General features: G+C 39.9%; 1 protein-coding gene across 4 annotated transcripts in view; it reads left to right on the top strand.

Moving 5' to 3' along the window:
- Positions 1-21,424, top strand: part of col16a1 (collagen, type XVI, alpha 1) — a 74,060-nt gene that overhangs the window by 26,118 nt on the left and 26,518 nt on the right. For 2 of the 4 annotated variants that reach the window (XM_061060121.1, XM_061060123.1), the window contains exons 8-31: positions 2,382-2,450; positions 5,927-5,959; positions 10,559-10,594; positions 10,686-10,736; positions 11,018-11,050; positions 11,218-11,253; positions 11,663-11,701; positions 11,855-11,917; positions 12,919-12,963; positions 13,074-13,169; positions 13,450-13,488; positions 14,823-14,867; positions 14,988-15,023; positions 15,116-15,238; positions 15,975-16,001; positions 16,432-16,467; positions 16,702-16,827; positions 17,093-17,137; positions 17,455-17,490; positions 17,587-17,640; positions 19,194-19,244; positions 19,323-19,466; positions 20,288-20,323; positions 21,190-21,297. In XM_061060121.1, coding sequence (XP_060916104.1) covers positions 2,382-2,450; positions 5,927-5,959; positions 10,559-10,594; positions 10,686-10,736; positions 11,018-11,050; positions 11,218-11,253; positions 11,663-11,701; positions 11,855-11,917; positions 12,919-12,963; positions 13,074-13,169; positions 13,450-13,488; positions 14,823-14,867; positions 14,988-15,023; positions 15,116-15,238; positions 15,975-16,001; positions 16,432-16,467; positions 16,702-16,827; positions 17,093-17,137; positions 17,455-17,490; positions 17,587-17,640; positions 19,194-19,244; positions 19,323-19,466; positions 20,288-20,323; positions 21,190-21,297 — 1,407 coding nt within the window. The remainder of the gene's footprint in view (positions 1-2,381; positions 2,451-5,926; positions 5,960-10,558; positions 10,595-10,685; positions 10,737-11,017; positions 11,051-11,217; positions 11,254-11,662; positions 11,702-11,854; positions 11,918-12,918; positions 12,964-13,073; positions 13,170-13,449; positions 13,489-14,822; positions 14,868-14,987; positions 15,024-15,115; positions 15,239-15,974; positions 16,002-16,431; positions 16,468-16,701; positions 16,828-17,092; positions 17,138-17,454; positions 17,491-17,586; positions 17,641-19,193; positions 19,245-19,322; positions 19,467-20,287; positions 20,324-21,189; positions 21,298-21,424) is intronic. The other 2 variants (XM_061060122.1, XM_061060124.1) reach the window with 2 other exon arrangements.

The following is a 21,424-nucleotide window of genomic DNA, read 5'->3' as shown; positions in this document are numbered from 1 at the left end:
TCCTTAAAAAATGAAAGTTAAACAAAAAAAATCTCCCTTTGAGGTTTTGTGTTGAATTATTTATGTGCTGGAAGGAGTAACTTTCTAAAGTCTCTGAGGGTTGCCTGGCAACTGGTCCTGGCAAAGAATCAGTCCAAAATAAATCCCCCCCAAAATGGGAACCTACCTGTTCAACACACACACATGTACAAATTAAATAAATAAGTTACAATGAGAACGCTAAGGGATCCTACTGTAGATTTAAATTGTATTTTACAGATATCAGAACAGGCTTGAAAAGTCAGAAAGAGTATTTCCTGAAGTGTTAATCTGGTCTAAGTGAGATGAAATGTCGAAATGGGCTTGGTAACGGTTTTAACCAGTTGACCATTTTACCATTCCAAATTATTGGTCTAACCCAGTCCGAACACAGGGTTATGACTTATGAGTGTGGGAAAAAAAATATTTTTATTTTTTGTTAAATTGGGCCTTAAGAGGTTTCAGGGTCAAATCCAAATCAATCAATACTTGCCTACCACTTTTCCTCTGATCTAGTGAAAAATTGTGTTTGGAGCAGTCTGGACCAACTTTAATCTTGGTTAAACCAAATGAGTTACCCACCCCTCTTACTATGACTCACCACTGGTTGCAGCTGCTTTGCAATAAAAGTAATTGAGGCTTACTGTGCAACAGCTGCGAGAAATGCTGACTTCGCAGAATCACAATTGAAGCATTTTCTCCGCTTACTCTTGTTAATTAGCAACAGTTGTCTCCATAATTTGGTATGTTATGGACTCAGAAAGAAAATTACATTATGGCTGCCCATCTTGGATTGTGATTTTCAGAAGTGTTTTAATACAGAGTGAAATTAATATGCCTGTCCTATGTGAGACAAAAGAAATCCTCTAGAGGCATTGTTTAACATACGGTTTTATGTATACAAACTGACTAGGGTTTAGCCTAATCCTATTGTGTGCAAATACGTTATATCTACTGTGGTTTTCTAATATTGTTTGTACTCTGTGACTGTGACTAAAATCCTAATTCAAAGTGAGGTTTGCCGCTTCCTGCAGCTTAATAAATATTCCCTATTCCTGGGTCTTTATTTTTCTCTCTTTCTTGTGCCTGTCCTCTCAGTCTGTATTTCGTGAAGGTATTGTTTGTGGACTTCAGACAAAGCCTTATCAAACAGAAAACACATTTATTGGACCGAAATACAGCAGCAGGTTTCTGTTCGGCAGGCAAATGCAGAGCGGGTGATCATTCAGTTATGGGAAGAATTTCAAACAGCCAGTTCTCGGGGTTTATTTTTAAGCTGCTGGTATTTTTGTACTCAGCCAACTTTTTGTCAGAATTCTCCTGAGTATCGTCGCTGAAGTGTCTGCGTGTGCATGCAGATGTGTTTATTTCATTTTTTAAATGATTTTAAAAGAGGGATACAAATAGGGTAAGATGTTCTCTCAGACGTTTGAAAGTGTAGAGTCCTCTAGAGAAAGGACTGAATGTGACAAAACTGAGTTATTAGAGGGTTGGAGGCATACCTGCTGGCTCCCTCCAAGCTAAGTTTGAGATAAGAAGTTTGGGGGCACGAGTTCACATGTGTTGACACTCACTGACACGCTCACACACCCATGAAAGCTTGAGCGTCTCGAAACAGGAAGGAAAAACATTGTTGTCACACGCTCTGACATTATTTCCATACTGCTTCAGTATCATGTTAAATGGTGAAGGAAGACAGGCAAGTTGTTGAAGATTGGCTATTTGAGATTTAAATTGAAGCTGGTTTATCAGGCTATTATGCTCGAACTAGAAAAAAAAAGGAGACAACTATTTCTCAATGGGTACCAGCTTTCAATGTTAGCATCTTAGCATAAACACTCAAGAAACACAATTAACACATATTTTGGCAGCCTCTGTGGTAACATGTGTTTATTGCTAATTTGCAAATGTTAGAATGCTGGCATGCTAAACCTGAAGAGTAAGCAGTATAAGCATTATTGGTGCCAAGTTTCTGCTTTCAAGGATTGCTATCTGTCTGTTAGCATGTGGATATTAGCATGTAGGCTAGCTCAAACAACTGCAGCAGTGAAGTACAGCCTGACAATGAGCCTACAGCCTGGCTTTCTTTTATTTAAGACACGTACGGTAATATCAATATAATATGAATATGAATTAACACAACAAATATACACTATCTACAATAAATTAATATAGTATTTAACTTAAGAACAGAACTGTCACATGTTAAACATTCAGTGTTGGATCAAATGCGAAAAAAGGAGGATTTTTGAAAGTCAGATTATTTACATACAGCCCAGAGTAGAATAACCGGTTTCAGATAAGACGACTAACTATTCTTATTGGCCTATCCTGTATTCAATTATGTGTCTCTTTTTTTCCAGTGCCCACCGGACACTCCCAAGAACCGCCGTGCTGCAGAGAACGACCTTTTGGAAAACACCTTTAACCAGGTAAAACTGACCTGCACACATCTTAACCCAAATGCACATAAAAAAAAAAAAAGATAAAGATATGCACACTCTGTGAAATCAAAGAAAAGCTCTTTAATCCAGTAACAATGTGAGGTATAATGTTACGGAATATTCCCCCGAAACATTCTGACTTCCTTGAGAGTTAGAAAAACATATGGTCCCCATCAGGCACAGACATAACACGTACAGACAAAGACGAGTAGTTGGCCTCAAACACTTTTGTTCTTCAGACAGTTTGAATTGCCTCAAACTCCTGCTGTCAAGCAAACACTGGCCTGCAGGACTTATACCAAATGGTGTCGATGTTTTTTCCTTGAAACACTGGCTTGGAAAACATCTTTTCTCTGCTGCAGTTTTTTTTTTTTTTTTTTCACACTTCCTGGTTTTATATGACTTCATTTCGGAGAACACTTCTGGTAACATTTGTTTAAACTGTCCACACGTAGTGGCAGATCCATGACAAACTGAGCCTCATGCAACACATGGGAGCTGTAATTCCAACAAATTTCCATGGTTTGTATTTTATGGCTGCTTCAACGCTGTTTGATACATTAAGTTCGTCCTGTGTAACGCTAAGGCAATTTATTTTTTGTTTCCACACCCGCTTGTTCCATCATTCATATTAATGGGATCTATATCCAATTATCTATTCATTAGGGCCTCGTGTTTGTCTTGTGGAGTGCTGGTGTTAACTTAGAGCTCTGGCAGACTTCAGGACACAGTCATTAATCCTGTAGATGGTTTCAGCCAGACACAGATGCAATAACTCAAGGAATGCCACCTCCGTGTTTTTATATCTCTCTCTTACCTGTCATTCTTTTTCCTTCTTCTTTGTTACTCTGCTGCTGAATGACTCTAACAATACTGTATTATGGTCTTCAGCCCACGCACATTTACACCCTAATTTCCAATTTAACAACTGTATGGTCTCTTTCTATCCTCTGCACTTTAGTTCATGTAAATATGATAAAAAGTGCTGACAAAGTTGAGTTGTTTCTATCTTTATCTCTATGTTAGCTCCGTATGCAGCAAATTTAATCCTAGATTCCAGTGAGCAGGCCAGATGTTACTGAGCCTTAGCACTGCTTTCATTAAACTAAGCCTCCCTGAGTGACAGCACATTAAGGTCCGCATACGTGGAATGTGACCTGTTCTATTATGTGGAAAAAGTGCTCTACATTATTTACAATGAGTGAGCAGAGGGTAAACTGTAGTCATAGTGCAGTGGGTATGCAGTATAATTGTATATTTCTTTGTTAACCAACTTACAAAAAGTTTCCCCCTTTTGATGTAACTTACAAATTTTGTCAACTTATTCAACTTGGCGCAAAGTTGCCTGGGGTTGTGTGAGGCTTAACGCTTTAATTTATGCTATAGCTAGAATTGCTAGCTTTAATTAGCTGCTGCTAGCATGTCAGGCTTGAATTTCCGACCCTATTGTCAGACTGATAAAACTGATTTGTTTATCATGAGATTTACCACAGAGCCAAATCAGCCCGAGGACTATTTTACAACAAAGGTCCAATGTCTATGGAAAAATAATTTACACTCTAATTTTAGTATAATGGCTAACTTCCTCTAGCCAATGGTTAGCTTATCTTAGCAAAAAGATTCAAGCAAAGGTTAACGAAATTATGTTAGTGCAAAGATAAACAATTTTTTCCCACCTGCACCACTGCAGCTAACCCAAATTTGTGTTGTATCCCAAAAAACAAGTTTAAAGGCGTTTTATTGTTGTAAAAAGGGTTTTGTGCATGACTATTAGACAATTAAAACTTTGGACTTGGCGTCTCCAAGCTGATAACATGCGTTTAAGCAACATGTTTGTTTGTATCCCGGTTTCAGTTTTAGCATGTTAGCGTGAATGAAGAAATGGAACTGGAATCTGCCTAAAAGTTTACCTTTAACCTAGGCTACATATGAAACCCCTAATGATTCTTTAATCTTAAATCTGGTAAGAAAGCAAACCGGGATAAGTCTGGCTCAAAAGCTTGTGGAAACATCTTATTCCATACTAGATGCTACTACATATCTCAAGAATTGTTGATCTTTTTTAAAGCTAAATGATGACCACAGAGATAATTAATCCAAGATTCTCTGTAATGTGTATTTTATGTACCTTTCCATCAGACTAAATAACTCTGAAGACATTTTACCCATATATCCCCATAGTTAAGCTAGACATGTCTGGCATCTTTTGAAACATTGTGATTTCGGAAATAATTTTAAGTACATTTTTGATGGTTTGAACAATATCTGGCTGAGGAGCATCAGTGAGGATTAATGAAAAAATTTACTAATCTGGTTTACAAAACAAACCACATCCTCGTTGGTGTTTAACATCATCTTTGCAGGCCGGTTGAGTAAGGTTTGGTGCAGAGGTGTTTGTTCCATTTGTGTCTGTGTTTGGGTCACAGCAGTTTCTGCTTTCCTGGGGTATGACAAATCTCACCCACACTGTTTCTTATCTTCCAACACAGAAAACGTATTTTTTCTTGCTTTCAACTCAGCTCCCAGCTGAAAGGTCATCCCGTCCTCAGAAGACCCACGGGCGTGTTTGCCTCTTGTTTCTCCGTTCTCAGTGTGTTTCTACTTCAACTTTTTAAGTTCAAGTCCAAAACCATCTGTAAAATGCCTTCTACTTTTGCCGAAACTCTTCCTTACTTCTTTCCTTCTAACTCACCACCTTGAAAAATTGTTTACGCTAAGCTTTTCCAATCCCTTCTCCCCTTTCTTGTTGTTAAATTTTCTCATCTGTTTGTAACTCTGTGCACAGCAGGATCCGTCTCTTTATTTGCCTCTGGGCTCCTGAGGTACAGTATTTTCTTTCCCTCTCTCCTCATCCTCTTTCATCTCTATTTTCCCTACTTACAAATGGAAAATAGCTCTTAATGACCCGTGTGTGAAAACAGTATGGCCCCTATTTCTCCTGTCTGTGTATCTGATGCAATGAAGTGAAATGGCAACTAGGTTTGAAGGGATGCATTGCAGATGCAACAGGCAAACAACAGCTTGTCGATGTCAAAGGTGTCATAGAATGTGCATATTATTGAGACTTTCAAATGCAGTTGCTGCCAGTTCTGGAAACAACCTCAAGAGATTTACTTACTGGCTCCCAGTGAGTGTAAATATAGTATAAAGTAACGGTTGGAGAAAAATATAGAAAATAAATTTCTTTATATAGTGTTGGCAGAAAGAAGAAGTAGGTTACAGTCATGCCAAAATGGAAAAATCCAGACTAAATGATATTTCTGTGAAAGACCTTCAAAGTTATTGGATTATTTCAGACAGTTTTGGTCATGAGACTGTCAGCATTCCCGTTTAAACATAGACAAAATCCAATTTTGGACCCATGTGGAGCCAAAAATGGTAGTAATATTTGGGTCATGTTGAGATATGATGTGAAAAAGACTTGCAAAAAAAAGGCCTGAAGTTTTAATTTTTTCTTCCAACAGGACAGTTTCTCATCCCAGGCTCTGGCAGAGAAAGTAAGAATCCAAGTTCACACCAACACATACACACATTTGATTTTACAGCATTGAATATAATGTGCTGTGATGACTTAGAATGGTTTTCTAGGCCATTGGTACCCAAACTTTTCATCTTGTGACCCCAAAAATATAGTTACCAGAGACTTGGGACCCCCACTGTCCCTGCAGATGGTTTAAGCATATACAACTGCACACAAGCACTAATGTTCCTGTCCAACAACTGGCATTGGAACAACACAAAATAACACAAAAGAAGAAACAACAATATTATTTGATATAGTAATTTATTGTAAGAAAGGCCAGAAGCAGAATACAAGCAAGTCCCATGTATAGACTTTATCACTGGCTGCACATACACATGTTTGATAATTAGACACCCAGGTGTGTCTATCTCTGTGTGTAGAGAGCAGAAAAAAAATTCATAAATTCAAAAATGTGTAAAATATGCAATTTTATATAATTTTAAATGTCTATTTATTTTTTTGGAAGGCATTTCCTAACCCCCCTCTAGCTGTCTTGCGACCCTCACTTTGGGAACCACAGTTCGAGGCTATAGGAATCTAAAAGAATTGGGATCACATAGTAACTCACAGTTTTAAACAATATGACCTGATGTGATACGATACGTGGCCCACAATAACAATAATATCATAATAATACAGAAAGATCAAATATAAAATTCCCCCTAAAAGATAAAGTGCAGGGTTTACATGTCTATTACTGCAGTTTGTTGTCAGTTTGACCTGTTTAAATTCATCATCCATTTCAACATAGTCTCTCGTCATCTCTTCATTTATCAGCTTCTCTTTTGCCAAGGAACTTCTGTTCACGTTACCCTTATTCAGGTCAAAAGTGCCACCTTGAGGAGTCATGAGGTGGTGATGTTGTTATTCAAATCGGTAGGGGAAATCTGTTACGATAGCCACATTTTTTTAAATTTAATTATTCATTTTTGCAACGAGCCAATCAGTTATTGTATCACACTAGTCAGGACAACAACATATTTCCAGATTGATGTTATTCCTGAACCCTTCTGGTCACAGATCCAATGTCTCCATGTCTTTATACCCTTCACATCCAAATACAGTGTAAATAAATAAGCAAGCAAATGGATGGGATTTGTGTGTTGTGGGGCTATAAAAAATAAAAATATCTCTATTTCCTCCCACCTCGCTCCCCACCCAGTTTGCTGACTGACAGAGGACTGAATTACACCTCATTATGCTCCGAGGTCTCAGTCGGGGAGTTGCTGCTGCCTATTAATTTTATCATTCACCCACAATAGGGAAGTTCAGTTCACAAATAGAATACAGAACTCAAGACGCTTCATTATGTTGCTCCTGTGTGTGCTTACTAAAGCAGCTGGTAGCCTCCCCTGACTTCTTCAATGTAGGTTATTACCTGGGTTGTAGCACGCAGCCTGCCCTGCCACGGGGGGTGGGGGGGAACAAAAGTGACTTTTTTTTCTCCTCTGTGGATTTGGTCAATAACACAAAATAAAAGGTGAGAGTTTTTTTTTTCTGGGTCAACATACCCACGCTTCCCACAGTAATCCAATGGTAATACAACCTGATATCATGCACTTCAATACCAACAAATGTGACATCCAGGCCAATGCATTAATAGTATAAAATGGTGTGAATAAGAGGAAGATTCAGCTTCTCTGCCCAGTCCTAAAGCTCAGTCAGAAACCAATTTTCATCACAGCTTTCATGTCCTGCTGCCTCAGCTATTCCTCCATAGCTTGTTCCCGCTACATCAGTGGATCCTCTGTTGTGCGAGTCAAAAGGCTCTGCTCTGACAATCCGCAAGGAATACATTAACACGAAGGGCTATTCCAGACCTGCAATCCTACCCTCTTATACCCATCATGCATTTGAGAAAGTGGCTCTTACACACACACAAAAAGCACATATATAATCCAATTGTAGTATTTTGGAAATCACAACCAAGGCAATGGCTAATTTATGTCTACACTGATATTTCATTAGTGTGCGCTGGGTCTCGCTGCCCTTGTTCTGTCAGTGCTTTCAAGCCAAAGAACAAGGCTCGCTGACAGGATACTACTGCCGTGAATTCAGCCTTTCTTTGCAGATATTTAGAGTGATAAATGAGCGTAGGTTTTGTCACACGACTGTAGAATAAGAAGCCCATGTAGTGAGATGTTAGATGTTGGCCTATTCGGATGTTATATGTTTTGAAATCTAAGACAAACAAGGATACCTATATATGAAATGATGTACTAATACTTAATTGATAAATTAACTGACATACTTAAGCTAATTTAATGACTAATCATATATCACTAATGGATATAAGGCCTTAACATGTACAATGAAAGACTTTTGTACTGCCAAATTCACAGAAAAATCAATCAATCTTGATTTGTATAGTTAGTTGAAGTATAGTTGAAGAGTCTTTAGAGACTTACCAGAGCAGCCTGATAAAAGAAAACAACAGTAATCCAACCTGGAGGTAATAAATGCATGAACTAGTTTTTCTGCATCGTTTTTTGGTGTGTGGATATGACTACATTTTAGAGATATTACTAATGTGAAAATAGGCTTTTCTTGAAATCTGTTTTATGTGAAAGTTAAAGGACATATCTTGATCAAATAGGACTCCTAGATTCCTAACAGTGGTGCTAGATGCTCGGCTGATACCTTTAAGGACATTTATATCATTAGGTAAAGTCTCTCTGGGGTTTTTAGGGCCAAGCACAATAACGTCAAAAAGATTCTGGTCATCCAGGTTCTAAAGGCATGCTAGAGTTTACATAGCTGATTGGTGTCACCGGGCCTCATTGATACGTATAAAGCTCCCCCAGCCCGATGGAGAGTTCATTAAATAACTGGTGAACATGATGGAGCATCTTACAAAGCAGATAGGTTCAACAGCGTGCTTTAGGTGAATTAATTCTGGATTGAAATTAGTGGAGTGACCGGAAACATGACTTCAAATAAAAGCTGGGGTAGCGTGTGTCAGCTGGATGTGCAATAATGTTCTTTAAATTGAAAACTGTGAATTAAGCTACACAAATAGTGTGTTTTCTGCTTGTTTTGCTATACCCAGGTGACCCCAAAAGGCTGTTCTGCTTTAAAGTACGAGCGCTAACACCATAATGAAGCTGTTACAACCTTAGAATAAACCTTTGTTTTTTGGCATCCCCCATATTTGAAACCTTAATTCATTAGCATAAGTTAGTGATGCACATGGGGCTGTTTACTGTTCTGTACTGAGAAAGCCAAGTACAAAAATGTGACGACTGAATATTAAGCAGAGTAGTAATAATGCACTCACTAAGACAGAGTGCATTACATTGTGTGGTGTAGACTTTTGGAATAGTCTGAATCTGCATCTCAAACACAGTCAACAAGGTCTATATCGACTATGTGGATACTTGTAAGTATTTACTTTATACTGTACATTATGTTGTATTTTGCAACTGGGATTGCTTCATAAGTTTACTGTCCATTATTTAATTGTTATATTTGTGTAGTTTTTAATCTATGTTACACATATCAAACTACCAATCCATCCAGCCATTATCCATAAAGCTTATCTCATTCAGGGTTGCAGTGGGCTGTCAATCAAGTTCATTTCACAAATCAAAATTTGTGTTGGGGGCCAAATCTGTTAAACTACAAATGCTGAAGCCAGGCATCTTCTGTAGTTTTAAGAAAACGTTGTCTATCTTTTTATATTCAGGGTTCCTCAACTCTGCCCTCCTTTGCTAAATTTGAGTTTCTTTAGAGGAGTGACGAAAACAAAATAGGCTAAATTGCAACGTAGTTTGGTGCCACTTTTACAGCAGTCCAGCATTTTCATTTCAAGTTGAATTAAGGGAATAAACTGCTGAGGTTTCAAATGGGACTACACGAGGACTTGAGTAAGCCCGTCACGGTCAGACAGGAGCTCGGAAACACTGACTAGTCACTGCAGCCAGCCAAGCCAGTCATTGATAGATTTGTGGCTATGTAGGGGAATGGTCGGGTAGAGAGAGAGAGAGAGCGAGAGAGAGAGAAGAGACAGAATTACACATTGTCTCTGTGCTGTTACTCGCTCCCTTTGCTCGTCTCAGCAGGCTCGTAGTCACTGCTTCAGCGTGTACAAACTTTCTGGTGTGTGAAAGCAAAACTCCCAGACAGCAGCGTGTGTGGAATGGTGCTTTAATTACTTGCATCCGCAAAAAAAACTTCAGTTGTTTATAACAGTTATCCTTATTTTGGGGTCTATGTGTGATTTAGTTTGAGTGTGTATGTGTGTGCCCTCATGTGAGGAGCAGCTGGTCTTCTCACTCCTGTGCTGTGGGAATCAGACTTTCCTATTGATCTGTATCGCCCATGGGAGATGTGTGTGTGTGCATGTGTGTGTGTGTTGCCCACCTCACATCCTTTTTAACAGCATACTGTAGCAGCTTGGGATTCAGCACAGCTTAGTTTTATGTTACAGTGCCACCACTTGGTGACAACCAGAATTGCACCAAATTTAAAAAACTTGTTTTTTTTCCCTCAAACACACAGCTCCTTCTGTGAATTTTAAATACAGTCAAGTAATATATATATTTTTTCCTTCTCTCTATGTGTCTGTCTTTAGTGTGCTGGTTGTTTACTCCTGAATAGGGAAGAGAATGTAAGGATCCTTGATCTTTACTTTGACTTCTTTCCATTGGAATGTCTTAATACAGTGTGTAATCATGTGTGTGTGTGTGTCTTTGTTGCAGGTTGTCAATCTTGGTGGAGTTGCCGGCTTGAAAGGGGAAAAAGGTGACCGGGTGAGTTTTTGAAAGACATGTACAAAACATAAGAAAGTGAGACTAATATCAGGGAATGTGTGATGTCATCACATGTGTCGAGACAGGCCTCGCACTGAACAATGAGAGCCAGCCACATCCACAAAAACACACTCATACCTGCACACTTTGATGTGAGTCTTAAATGATGCTGGCTGTGGACCAATCCACCATGTAAGCTGAAGTGCATTCTTCAGCGCTCACCCACGAGCAATCATTCTTCTTCTTTTTTCCTCTCTCCCCCTCCCCTCCCTCCATCTTAGGGTGATGACTGTTCTGGCTCCCATTCAGGCCCTGTAAGTTACTTTTTTTCCCATTGCGTCTCTCTCTGTATTCTAAAGTTTCTTCTTCTGCACAAAAGTGGTGTCTTGTAAATTTGGCATGGAGCAAAAATACAGAGCTGAAAATCAAGCCAGGAAGTGGTCTGTGATGATTCATGCTAACCAAGTGTCTCTAACCTCAGTGCTCACATGGACCCAGGGGCCAGAAGGGAGAGCCGGTGAGTGCCAATCTTCTGCCACAGGTTATGGCAACACATCCCACCGCCTCCCAAACCAGCTTTCCCCATCGGCTATTTAGTTTGATCTTTATTCAAAACCTCATTTCTAATCATCCAAGCTCAACATTAATTATGCAGGGGGAATGATGTGTGTGCGTTGCACGGATCTGCATGTACAGTACAAGCGGATTTAGGCATGTGTGTCTTTACGTTTGATGCAGTAGGAGTATTGCATGCACAATATGGACCGTTTCTAAAGTTGAGTGTTTCCTGCTGTTAGCCCATACTGGTTGCCCACTAGTCACTGTGTTGTTTGTCATGCTCCACTGGTGTGTGTGTGTGTGTGTGTGAGGTCTCTTTAGAGCCAGGTCATTGATCTGGTTCTTGTCTCCATTCCCTCTCTCCACAGGGATCACCTGCCAACTGGGCTGAAGCAGCTGGGTACAAGGTGAAAGGTTTTAAGAAACTTGCTGTAATGCATAATCAAAATCTGACCTTTTTTAATCATTATCCAATTTAATTTCTCAAACGTATTATTTCCACTTGTTGCTCCCTCTGTCCTTGTGTCTCACATCCCCCCCCCCCCCCCGGTTCTGTCTAGGGTGAAAAAGGTCAGAAGGGAGAGCTAGGCCCACATGGTCTCACAGGCACTCCAGGGAAGGACGTAGGTGTTTTTATTTCATTATATAATTATCCTCTTTCTCTCCTTTTTTTCTTTCTCTTGCAATTGTAAAAAAATCTGCAGAAATGTCTTCCAGGCATGTCACTTGATTAGAGTTTTCATCAAACATGAAGCTTGAATAATATTCTCTCAATACCTCATATGCTTAAGTGAGCATCCACTTATAAACACACCAAAAAACTCACACACACACACACGCATAAATATCCACTCACACAGCTGTTTTTTTTTTTATCAAGCTAGGAGCGGATATTCAGTAGACTAACACAGTACTACTCTTTAAGCTCAGCATCCCATTGATATCTGCTCTCCCCCTTTCCTCCCTCCCTCCCTCCCGTGGCGTTAAGTCGGCCCGTTAATGCCTGTTAGATTAGGCTAGAGCAACAAAGCTTGCACAATCAATGCTGCCTCATTGACTGTTCTGTTCGTCTCGCACACAGCCAGGCGCCTATTCACGACGACTTAAACCTCATAATCTTCCCTGTTCAGCGCCGTGATCCTGTAGACGCATGAAAAGTTTTTGAGGAACAAATTACAACGTGTGTGTGCTCTCTGAGATTTTCCCCCCTTATTCTTTTTTTTTTTTGGTATCAGACACACACTCACGTTTAGCCGTTCACTGGGCTAAGTGCTTGTTGGGACAGATGGATTTGGCGGAGCAGAGATTTTTTTCTGAAGCCTCTCATCCATCTGACAGTGTGAATATGAATGTGCTTGTTGATGTGACTTGAATCAGGCAGGCAGCAAATATTGCATATGCACCACTGAAGATAATACATCTTACAGACTTCACAATCCTTCCTATTTCTATTTCCAGTTATGAAATGTCAAATAAATGAGGGAACTCTGATGCAGTGTGTGAACACGTTACAAAATAGATTTCTCTAATGCTTGTTTGATTAGTCTAGGCTGACACTGGTGAGGACTGCTGACCCACACTCATGCTTTTACTTCCCTCTCTCTCTCTCTTGCCATTTCCCCAGGGTCGAGCAGGGTCCATCTGTGTGGTCGGACCCAAAGGACAAAAGGTCTGTCTGCATTAGGTGTAGGAGTTTTTTTTTACCCTCAACCTGTCTGCACTGGTCTGCAACAGTCCAGATTGAATTAAATAGATCTGTTGCTTCACTTGTTTTCACAGGGTTTCCCAGGTTTGGTGGGTCCTGAGGGTTTGGCTGGGGAGCCAGGGAAGCCAGGACTTCCAGGCCTACCTGGAATTGGAAAGCCAGGCTTACCAGTAAGTGGTTTTTTCTTAATTAAAGAATTCTGGAGGTAACAAATGTGCCACTTAGTACTTATTGGATGGTGTCATTTCGCTTATTATCTTAATGTCCTTACACTCCTCTTAAAGATCATGTCAATTTGACCAATAAGTAGTATTATTAGCCGGGGAAGGGCACGACTTGGCAGGACTCCTTCTATTGCTGCAGCGCTCATTGTCCTTTACAAAAGCCTTCAAGCATCTTAAGAAAGACATTCCAAAAGTTTTCTGCACTTTCTTTCTTTTTTACTCTCAGGGCCCTCCTGGAGAACCGGGTGGTGCAAAAGGAGACAAGGTAAGTTCCCCTCTCGGTGACCCAACATATCTCTTGAGGCATGTGAGTTATCTACACTGAAAGTAAAATACAGAAATTAAGATTTGATTATGAAAGGTTATTTGAATAACTGAGCTAGGAGGCAAAGGCGATTCTAGAGTCTCATGTCGATCCGAGGCAAAGGTAAATTGGGGACTCCCCCTTAGGGAGTTTTCCTACTGTCATATTAAAATTTGAGTTGCTTTGGTTCAAAGTTTGTCCGCCCTCTGGGGCCCCCTACCGGTCTGGGGCCCCCATGCGGTTGCCTGCCTTTACAAGTAGCACCCCTGCTAGGAGGAAAATAAACTCATAAATAGGACTACTAATTGCTGTGATATTAATCAAGAATTTGTCCAGCATTGAACCAACCATTGAGCTGCTCATCAGCCTGTTTCAGTTTTAAAACCAGTGTTTCCTGCAGGGCTTTATAGTTAAGGCGGCCTCCTTAACAACAAGCCCCCTTCACCTTAACTACCGTTGAAGAAAAAATCCCAAATTGATTCAAATCCTCGAGCGTCTCTATGAAATCCATCAGCAGCTCTGGACTGCTGTTGGATGCTCTGTTAGCATCCCTGCTCATGGTTCAGGCCACATGGTGATCCGTGGAAACACAACTTTACTAATTGTTTCATCCCACCATGTCTGTATTTACCATGCCGGTATCAGCTAGTGGTTATGTGTGACTTCACTACGAAATGTATCGTCAGTAACACAACACCCTGCTGAAGTCTGTCGCTGTGTTCGTTCCAAAAACTGAAGATATAGCCCCTAAGTGCACACGCCTCCTTTGGTATTTCACCTGTATACACAGAATGCACTGCAGCTGCAGCCTTTGCACAGACACACATCCCTGTAGTAATATGTTAACTTGTTCAATATTGTCAAAGCTTATACGAGACAATGAACGTGTTTCTGGCAATCTCTGCAAACTTGTGTAAATACACAGGTTAAATGTTTGCATTTATTTTGTGTTAAATTAACTGGAAGTTTATTTACAGTTGAAACTGTTTGCTAGAGTAAGGGGTTTTAGTTGTAGCGGTAGCTGGACAGGAACAAACTTTGGAATACTTAATTTTTGATATTTGTCAATAAATATAGGGTTATGGTGAGGGGTTAGGGTTAGGGGTACGCTGTTACACTATAACATAATTTAAGACTCTTGATCCATAAGAACTTTTGCATCCTCTATGGATTCAAAGATTTGTTATGCCACCCCCCCAATGGGAGTTCATGATAAAGCTGCATGGATTACGAGGATTGTTTTCAGCGTGACTTTTACAATACTCTTATGAATATGCAGTCATCTGTGTTCACAGGGAGATTCTGGATCGAAAGGAGAAGATGGATCACCAGGAGATCCGGTAAGAGACTCTTAAACATTGATTGATATTCAGGAAGGTGAACCTGAGCTTTGAATCTACAGTAATCCCAACTGTGAGCTTATACATCAAACTTCAACTGTGGTTCTTTTGTTTTCATAGGGCCCAAGAGGACCAGGGGGGTCTAAGGGAGATAAGGTGCTTGTAAACATTGTTTTTTTTTTTTTTAATCTCTTTATCTGCATGCCTTTGTGCTGTTTAATTCACATTTTCTGTGTTTACATCTCCAGGGTGACCCATGCGAAGTGTGCCCCGTGTTGCCTGCAGATTTAGGCAACACAGTGGCTCTTCAAGGGAAGCCAGGCCCAAAAGGAGAGCCTGGATCACCAGGCATGGGAGAGAGAGGACTGCCTGTAAGTACAACAGTTTGACTTTAATGTCATGCTGTAATGTGTTCTGAACCTGCCCCAAATGTTCACTTTAACATTTTTACGATCTTGCCACATGTTTTATTAGGCGGCTGTAGACACAGTCTGAGCTGTAGCTGACGATTAAACCTTGAACGCTTGTTTGATAATGTATATATTTTATTTTTCTTGTCTCTCCGAGGGGAAGGTATGCACTTTAGTTTTTCCTTCGAGCTTGTGTTTTGCCCTTATAATTCTCACTATACTGCAGCAGTTCAAGGATGCTGTCAGAAGTTTATCCTCAGAGGCAAAGGTCATTTTATTAATGTAATCTTTACACGTATTTCTCTGTCTCCCACGAGTCAGGACTCCAAAAAAAAAAATACTGTGCATTGTATTTCTCTTTCTGTTCACTCTGCATCTCCGCATTTACCCCTTGCAGTTGAGATGGGGAATGATTTGTGGTGGGGGGGGGGGGGGGGGGAGAATATAAATCTAAAGCCTTATGAGATTTTCTGTGCAACGATTTCCAATAATGTCAGCATCCATCTGTCATACCTGGTTAGGGCCGAAAGGAGAAGGAAGGTAGAGCAACAGAGAGAGAGAGAGAGAGAGAGAGAGAGAGAGAGAAAGGAAGATATGACCTCATTCTTAACAAAGTTGAACTAACAGGACTCTTTCTTCTGGTTAACTTCTGCTCTTCTCCTGTCTTTTCTCTCGCCATATATACCATGGGCCCCAGGGTGCAGATGGCAAAGGAGGACAGAAGGTAAAGAGTTCCACCTCGTTCATTTACAGCTCATGGTTCATTCATATTCTGTAGAAGCGTGACCTATACACACTCATCTGCATTGCTACACATTCAGATATGCTAACATCAGCAGTGCAGAAGGCTCTCTCCTTAAGCAGATGCAAGCCGACTTAACTTCACAAAGGAAAGAGACCAAAGTGCACACACACTCACGCACATTTAGCACTCCTACACAAAGCTACCTTCATACCCAGTGTGCCAACATGCTCAAGCCCATGCACTGGCATCCATCCGCTCAAATGTAGCCGATACACTCCCACATCTGCTTAATAGCTCCGCTGTGCTTCCAATGCCATGTCAAGACACGACATCCCAAATAAAAACATGTTCATCAGACAAAGCTGTGGCTAATTAGCTTTCTTGGATGTCTGTGTTTTTGTGTTGGCAGGGAGAATCCGGATCAGATGGCGCCAAAGGAGAAAAGGTCACCAGGGAGTCTTGATATTGAACAATTTCTTGTTTAGACTCCTTAATAAAGTTGTCGAGTAGACAGAGTACCATAATTAGTGAGCTCAACACTGCTTTTATTGCTAAACCTGTACACATATTTTTTTTAAATACAGCATTAGTTACAACTGTCTTTTCATCAATTGAATGTGTCCCGATGTGGATTTGGGGACTGTATTTGACGGAGCCCTCATCTCTCTATTTGCTTTAGGGAGAGGCATGTTCTGTGTGCCCCACTCTTGGAGAGTTACCCCCTAATGTCCCTGGGGTGGTGGGTCAAACCCTGAAGCAGAAGGGTGAGAAGGGAGAGCCTGGGATTGGTCAGACAGGAGAGCAAGTAAGTCTGTTTTTTGTATTAAAAAAAAGACAAAATTGTAGTTATGAATAAAAAGCGCAGAAAGGAGGAAATTATAATTCCCCTAAACCCTTCCTGAAAACATAACAACACCTCTGTTGTCATCATTAGAGTTCTTTGTTATCACTCTAATGGTATAAAAAAAAGATCCTGAATTAAGACACGTTTGTGATTCTATATTTCTGATTTTTTTAAAAGTCAGCACCTTCATTAAAATGATGAGTCATTACATTTTTCCGCACCACAGGGGGAACCAGGAAATGTGGGACCACCTGGCCTTACTGGGAAGAAGGTAAGCAGCATTAAAAGGAAAAGGACTGAGAGGATGTGCTCTCAATAGCAGACTAGGCTAAGGGCAGCTCGCTCAGTAGGTTGCTGAATGGGGTTCTTAAAAGACTTCATAAGGAAGATAATCACAGCAGCGCGCTAATTTTAAGGCCCAAAACTGTCTGCGACAGGGATTTTACTCAGTGGGGAACGTATTAGCGAAAAGCTCAGGTACTGAAATACCATATTCATATACTATAAAATCTGAATAACCAATTTAAAAAGACTCATCCATTTTTATCAATTTGTGAAATTCATTTTTTTTTGTTCACTTGTCTTCAGGGTGAGGCAGGCAGCAGAGGAGCTGATGGTAAGACGGTAAGTTCAGATTCAGATTTTGGAAATAGAAGGTAAAAGGTAACACCAAATATGGATTTTACACCGTGTTTTTATTAAATGTGTCTCATATGACAGGGAAAACCTGGACAAAGAGGACCGAGTGGCAAAGATGGGAAGACAGGCACAAAGGTAGTAGATTCGACTGGCAAGTTTTTACTCTGAAGTGTTCCAAAAAGCTCTGCTAATCTTAGTTTCAATGTTTTTAGAGTAAGAATTCTTGATGTTGTGTTTCCATAAAGGTCCTGCAATACTTAGAGAGCATGTGTCAAGTATTCAGAAGTCTACTAACAGTTTAGATTTCAAGTGCTGTAGGTCATTACAACTATTTAAGATTAGTTTATAGGCCTACACAGGCGCTTACTTTGTCGAGTAATTAAATCATTTTCAGCAACTTGGCTATAGGTGAAACTGTAAGTGTCAATCATCCACACTTTCATCATACCACTTGCCATTCTCTATAGCTAACATGATACTTGGAATTCCAGTGAGAATTGGCGACTACAAAAGTTTAATTTTGGGTGTAAGTAAGAAATTACAATTAATATTCAGGCAGCTATTGTTGAAAGTACAGCAACACCTTCACACAAGTTATTTTAGCATAACACTGACGCTGACATGTTTGGCTGCACAAGTGGAACACAATAACCCCTTTGATTAAAGTTAGCTTGCCAACTAATGTTGTTTTCAGTTAGCTAGCCTAGTAATGTTGTTATAAGTTAGCTAGCATAATGTTATTGGAATGTAAAAATGCTAACACTTTGTCGGTCTATTGAATAAAAGAAAAACATCTCATGTATCTTCAGTATTGTCAACTACAGTAGGACTTAAACGACTTAACAGCTGTAAAAACAAAACGTGGACTTTTGCTTAAACAATACCATTTAGATGAGCCCTTTTCTCTAAGCTCTTATCTAAATGAAAAAGCCTTTTTTTCTCTTCAAGCTGTAAATAGACATTTTTGGATAACCAACAAAATAATTTCTAGGCATTAATCTTGTGATTTTTTCAGCTTAATAAGTATTTAATAGTGATGTTTCCTATAAAGCTGACTTTGTGTATACATCTTGAGTTATCCGAGTCTTCCAAAACAAACAAGCAGCAATTAAATCTCAGCTGTGAGAGTTTTTTAAAGGAGGAAAAGATCAAACCTTGTACCTTCAGTCCTCCGTAACCTTCGTTAGTTACCTGTTGTTTTTATAATATAATTTAAAATTCTCCTCCTGGTTTATGAAGCTCTTGCTGGTCCGTCTCCACAGCACATCACAGGCATGCTGTCAGTTTATAACCCTCTGGCCACAAGGTGAAAAACTACTCCATAGCCTATGTGAAGAACTTTAAAAGTCTGGTGAAGAGGCATTCAGTATTTATACTCTTAAAGAAACTAAAGATCTCAATTTGATTCAAACAACCTTATTCATCCCTCTTGGTGCAAGTGGTTTGGAACAGTTTGTACATAAAAAAACATAGAGAAAGACACATTAACATACAGACAACAAGTTAAAGAAGAGAGCTGAAATATATAACAGGACCTAAAAGGGGATAACCAATGCCAAGCAGACTGATAAGTAATCAACCAGACTGGACTCAAAAAATACATAAACTGTTCTTAATTATGTTGAAGACATCATGTTGTTCTTTGTCTAAGTCTATATCACTCAGGTGTTATATCTATTATCTCACAGGGAGAGCCAGGACTGCCTGGTCTCGCCACTCAAGGAATTAAGGGTGAGAAGGTAAGCATAGATGTACAAGTTGAAGTTGGCTTCACTCTTGGATTGATTGATATGCAAACTAACCTTCCTGACTCTCAGGGCGAGTGTGGCGTGTGCCAGCTGTCCGAGGTTGGAAGCGGACCTGCCGGATACAAAATGCCTGAGGGAATTACCGGCACGCCAGGTGAACCGGGCCTTCCAGGTCCACCCGGACCTCCAGGTTTTGGAGCTAATGGCAAACAGGTTCGAATCTATAACAAATTGTTTAATTAGAGGAATACAAAAAGTGCACAGATGGCTTCTTTAAATATGCTTTTATGTGAGGTTGTACATTTGTTTGTACATTGCGTGCGATGGAAATAAGACGTGGGTGTTGATTAAAAGATGCTATGACACTACTGCATAGTGTTGATAATGCATGTAAAGATTCATAAGATTCCAAATTAGTTAAGGGTTTTACCAATAAAGGTTTGAGGTTTAGCAGAACCCTGGATCAACAAGAATGTACTAAAAACTGTTTGATAGTCTGATATGAGTCAGTACACTGAGGTTTAATTTGCAACAATGTTCTATATTAAAATTAATTGTTTGTAATTCGGACTGCAGCCTTAGTATGAAGGTTCAGATCGGATCATCTTGTATCAGAGTGGTGCACACCCTTAGTGTTTATTGTCAGATGAGAGAAGGTCAGGGCCCCTCACTTGGCTTCTTTAGAGTGCTCTCTGAAAAGAAAAACAAAGACTCATCCCTGCAGCTTCAACTCATTATTCCTTGATAAACCCGCCAAGGTACTGTGGCCAATAACCAAAGCTGTAGTAGAACCTGCACAGTTTAAGCGATATAACCATTTAATGGTTTATTTAACTTCCCTTCCTTTTTTTGTTGAAGCAGTTTGTAGTGCCTCTGTGCTTAGCTTTGTAGCAATAGTTTTCTTGACCTGAATGGATAGAGGATTGCACATCACTGTCAGATAGCTTTGGGTGTATGCAGATTCTGCATACCTATACAGTATGTGTTTATTGTATCTGTATGCATTTAAAAGTATCTATTGTTTGCTTACACAGGGTCCACCAGGTGCTGCTGGGACTAAAGGAGGAAGGGTAATAGTCCTGTCTAAGTTTCTCATGGATTTTTCTAGGAAAAATTTGAGTTTTGTTTATTTATTTTCACTCACTGTGTATGCCTTCCTTGATCAAATCATACATTCAGACCACGTCCAGTCTGTTGAGGGATTTTGAGCAATGTTGGAGCATTCTGTTTGTTTTATAAATAAGGGTTATCTTCAAAACAGTCTAGCTTATATAAACCATTGGATAACAGGAGGAACCAGGCTATTTGGAGTCACCAGTGGCCTTTAGAGACAGTCAGGTCCTCTTAACTAATTTGACATCTACTAGGGCCAAGCATGTCTGCAGAAAAGGAACCCTGCATAGTATCCAGAGATATTTTCAGAAAGCCTGGGTACTCTGCTTTATTTCAGGTCACCAAGTCCATCTTTTGGAACGCTCACATCACTTTACCGAAATACCAGGGAAATAAATCTGCCATCAACTGAGCCAGGCTGCTTTAAATCACAGCCAAGCTCTCCCCACAATCACTTTGCTTAGACTCCAAAGCAGAGCCCGACCTTTACTAAATATTTGAGTCTGATCAGGTTCTGTAAGTTGAAACAATCATATTAAAAAAGTAAAACTTAAAGAGGAGAATACAGCTGGGAATAGAGGGTAAAGGAAAAAATCCCAACAGAACATATTGTGTGCATTTTTTATCTTTAACAGACATGTTTCATCAATTCATATTCCTGCCTATATGCTTTATTTTAAGTCCAATGAAATGTGCATTGTCCTTTTGTACTATTCAAACAAAACGGTACCAACCTGTAAAACAATTACTCCATTGCACTTCTAATTGTGAGAGCTACTGTAGAGAGAGTTTACTCGCTTTGCTTCTTATCATCTAAAACTAGGGGGATCAAGGAGATAAAGGTGATAATGGTTTGGACGGAGCTCCTGGAGTCCCAGGACTACCCGGAGAGCCTGGTAGAGATGGACTATTGGGTTTCAAGGGAGAGAAGGTAAAGAGTGCCTGAACTGTTGGTCCAGATCCACTATTCTGCATCATATTTTTCATTTGCTGACTGATTTATGTTAACGACTTTTACGTCAATTGTGAAGGGGCTTGCATTATAAAAAAGTAGTGGC

The sequence above is a fragment of the Labrus mixtus genome, chromosome 16, assembly GCF_963584025.1.
Source record: "Labrus mixtus chromosome 16, fLabMix1.1, whole genome shotgun sequence".
Classification (NCBI taxonomy): domain Eukaryota; kingdom Metazoa; phylum Chordata; class Actinopteri; order Labriformes; family Labridae; genus Labrus; species Labrus mixtus.
Note: the sequence above shows the minus strand (reverse complement) of the source record. Positions and strands in the feature narration are given on the sequence as shown.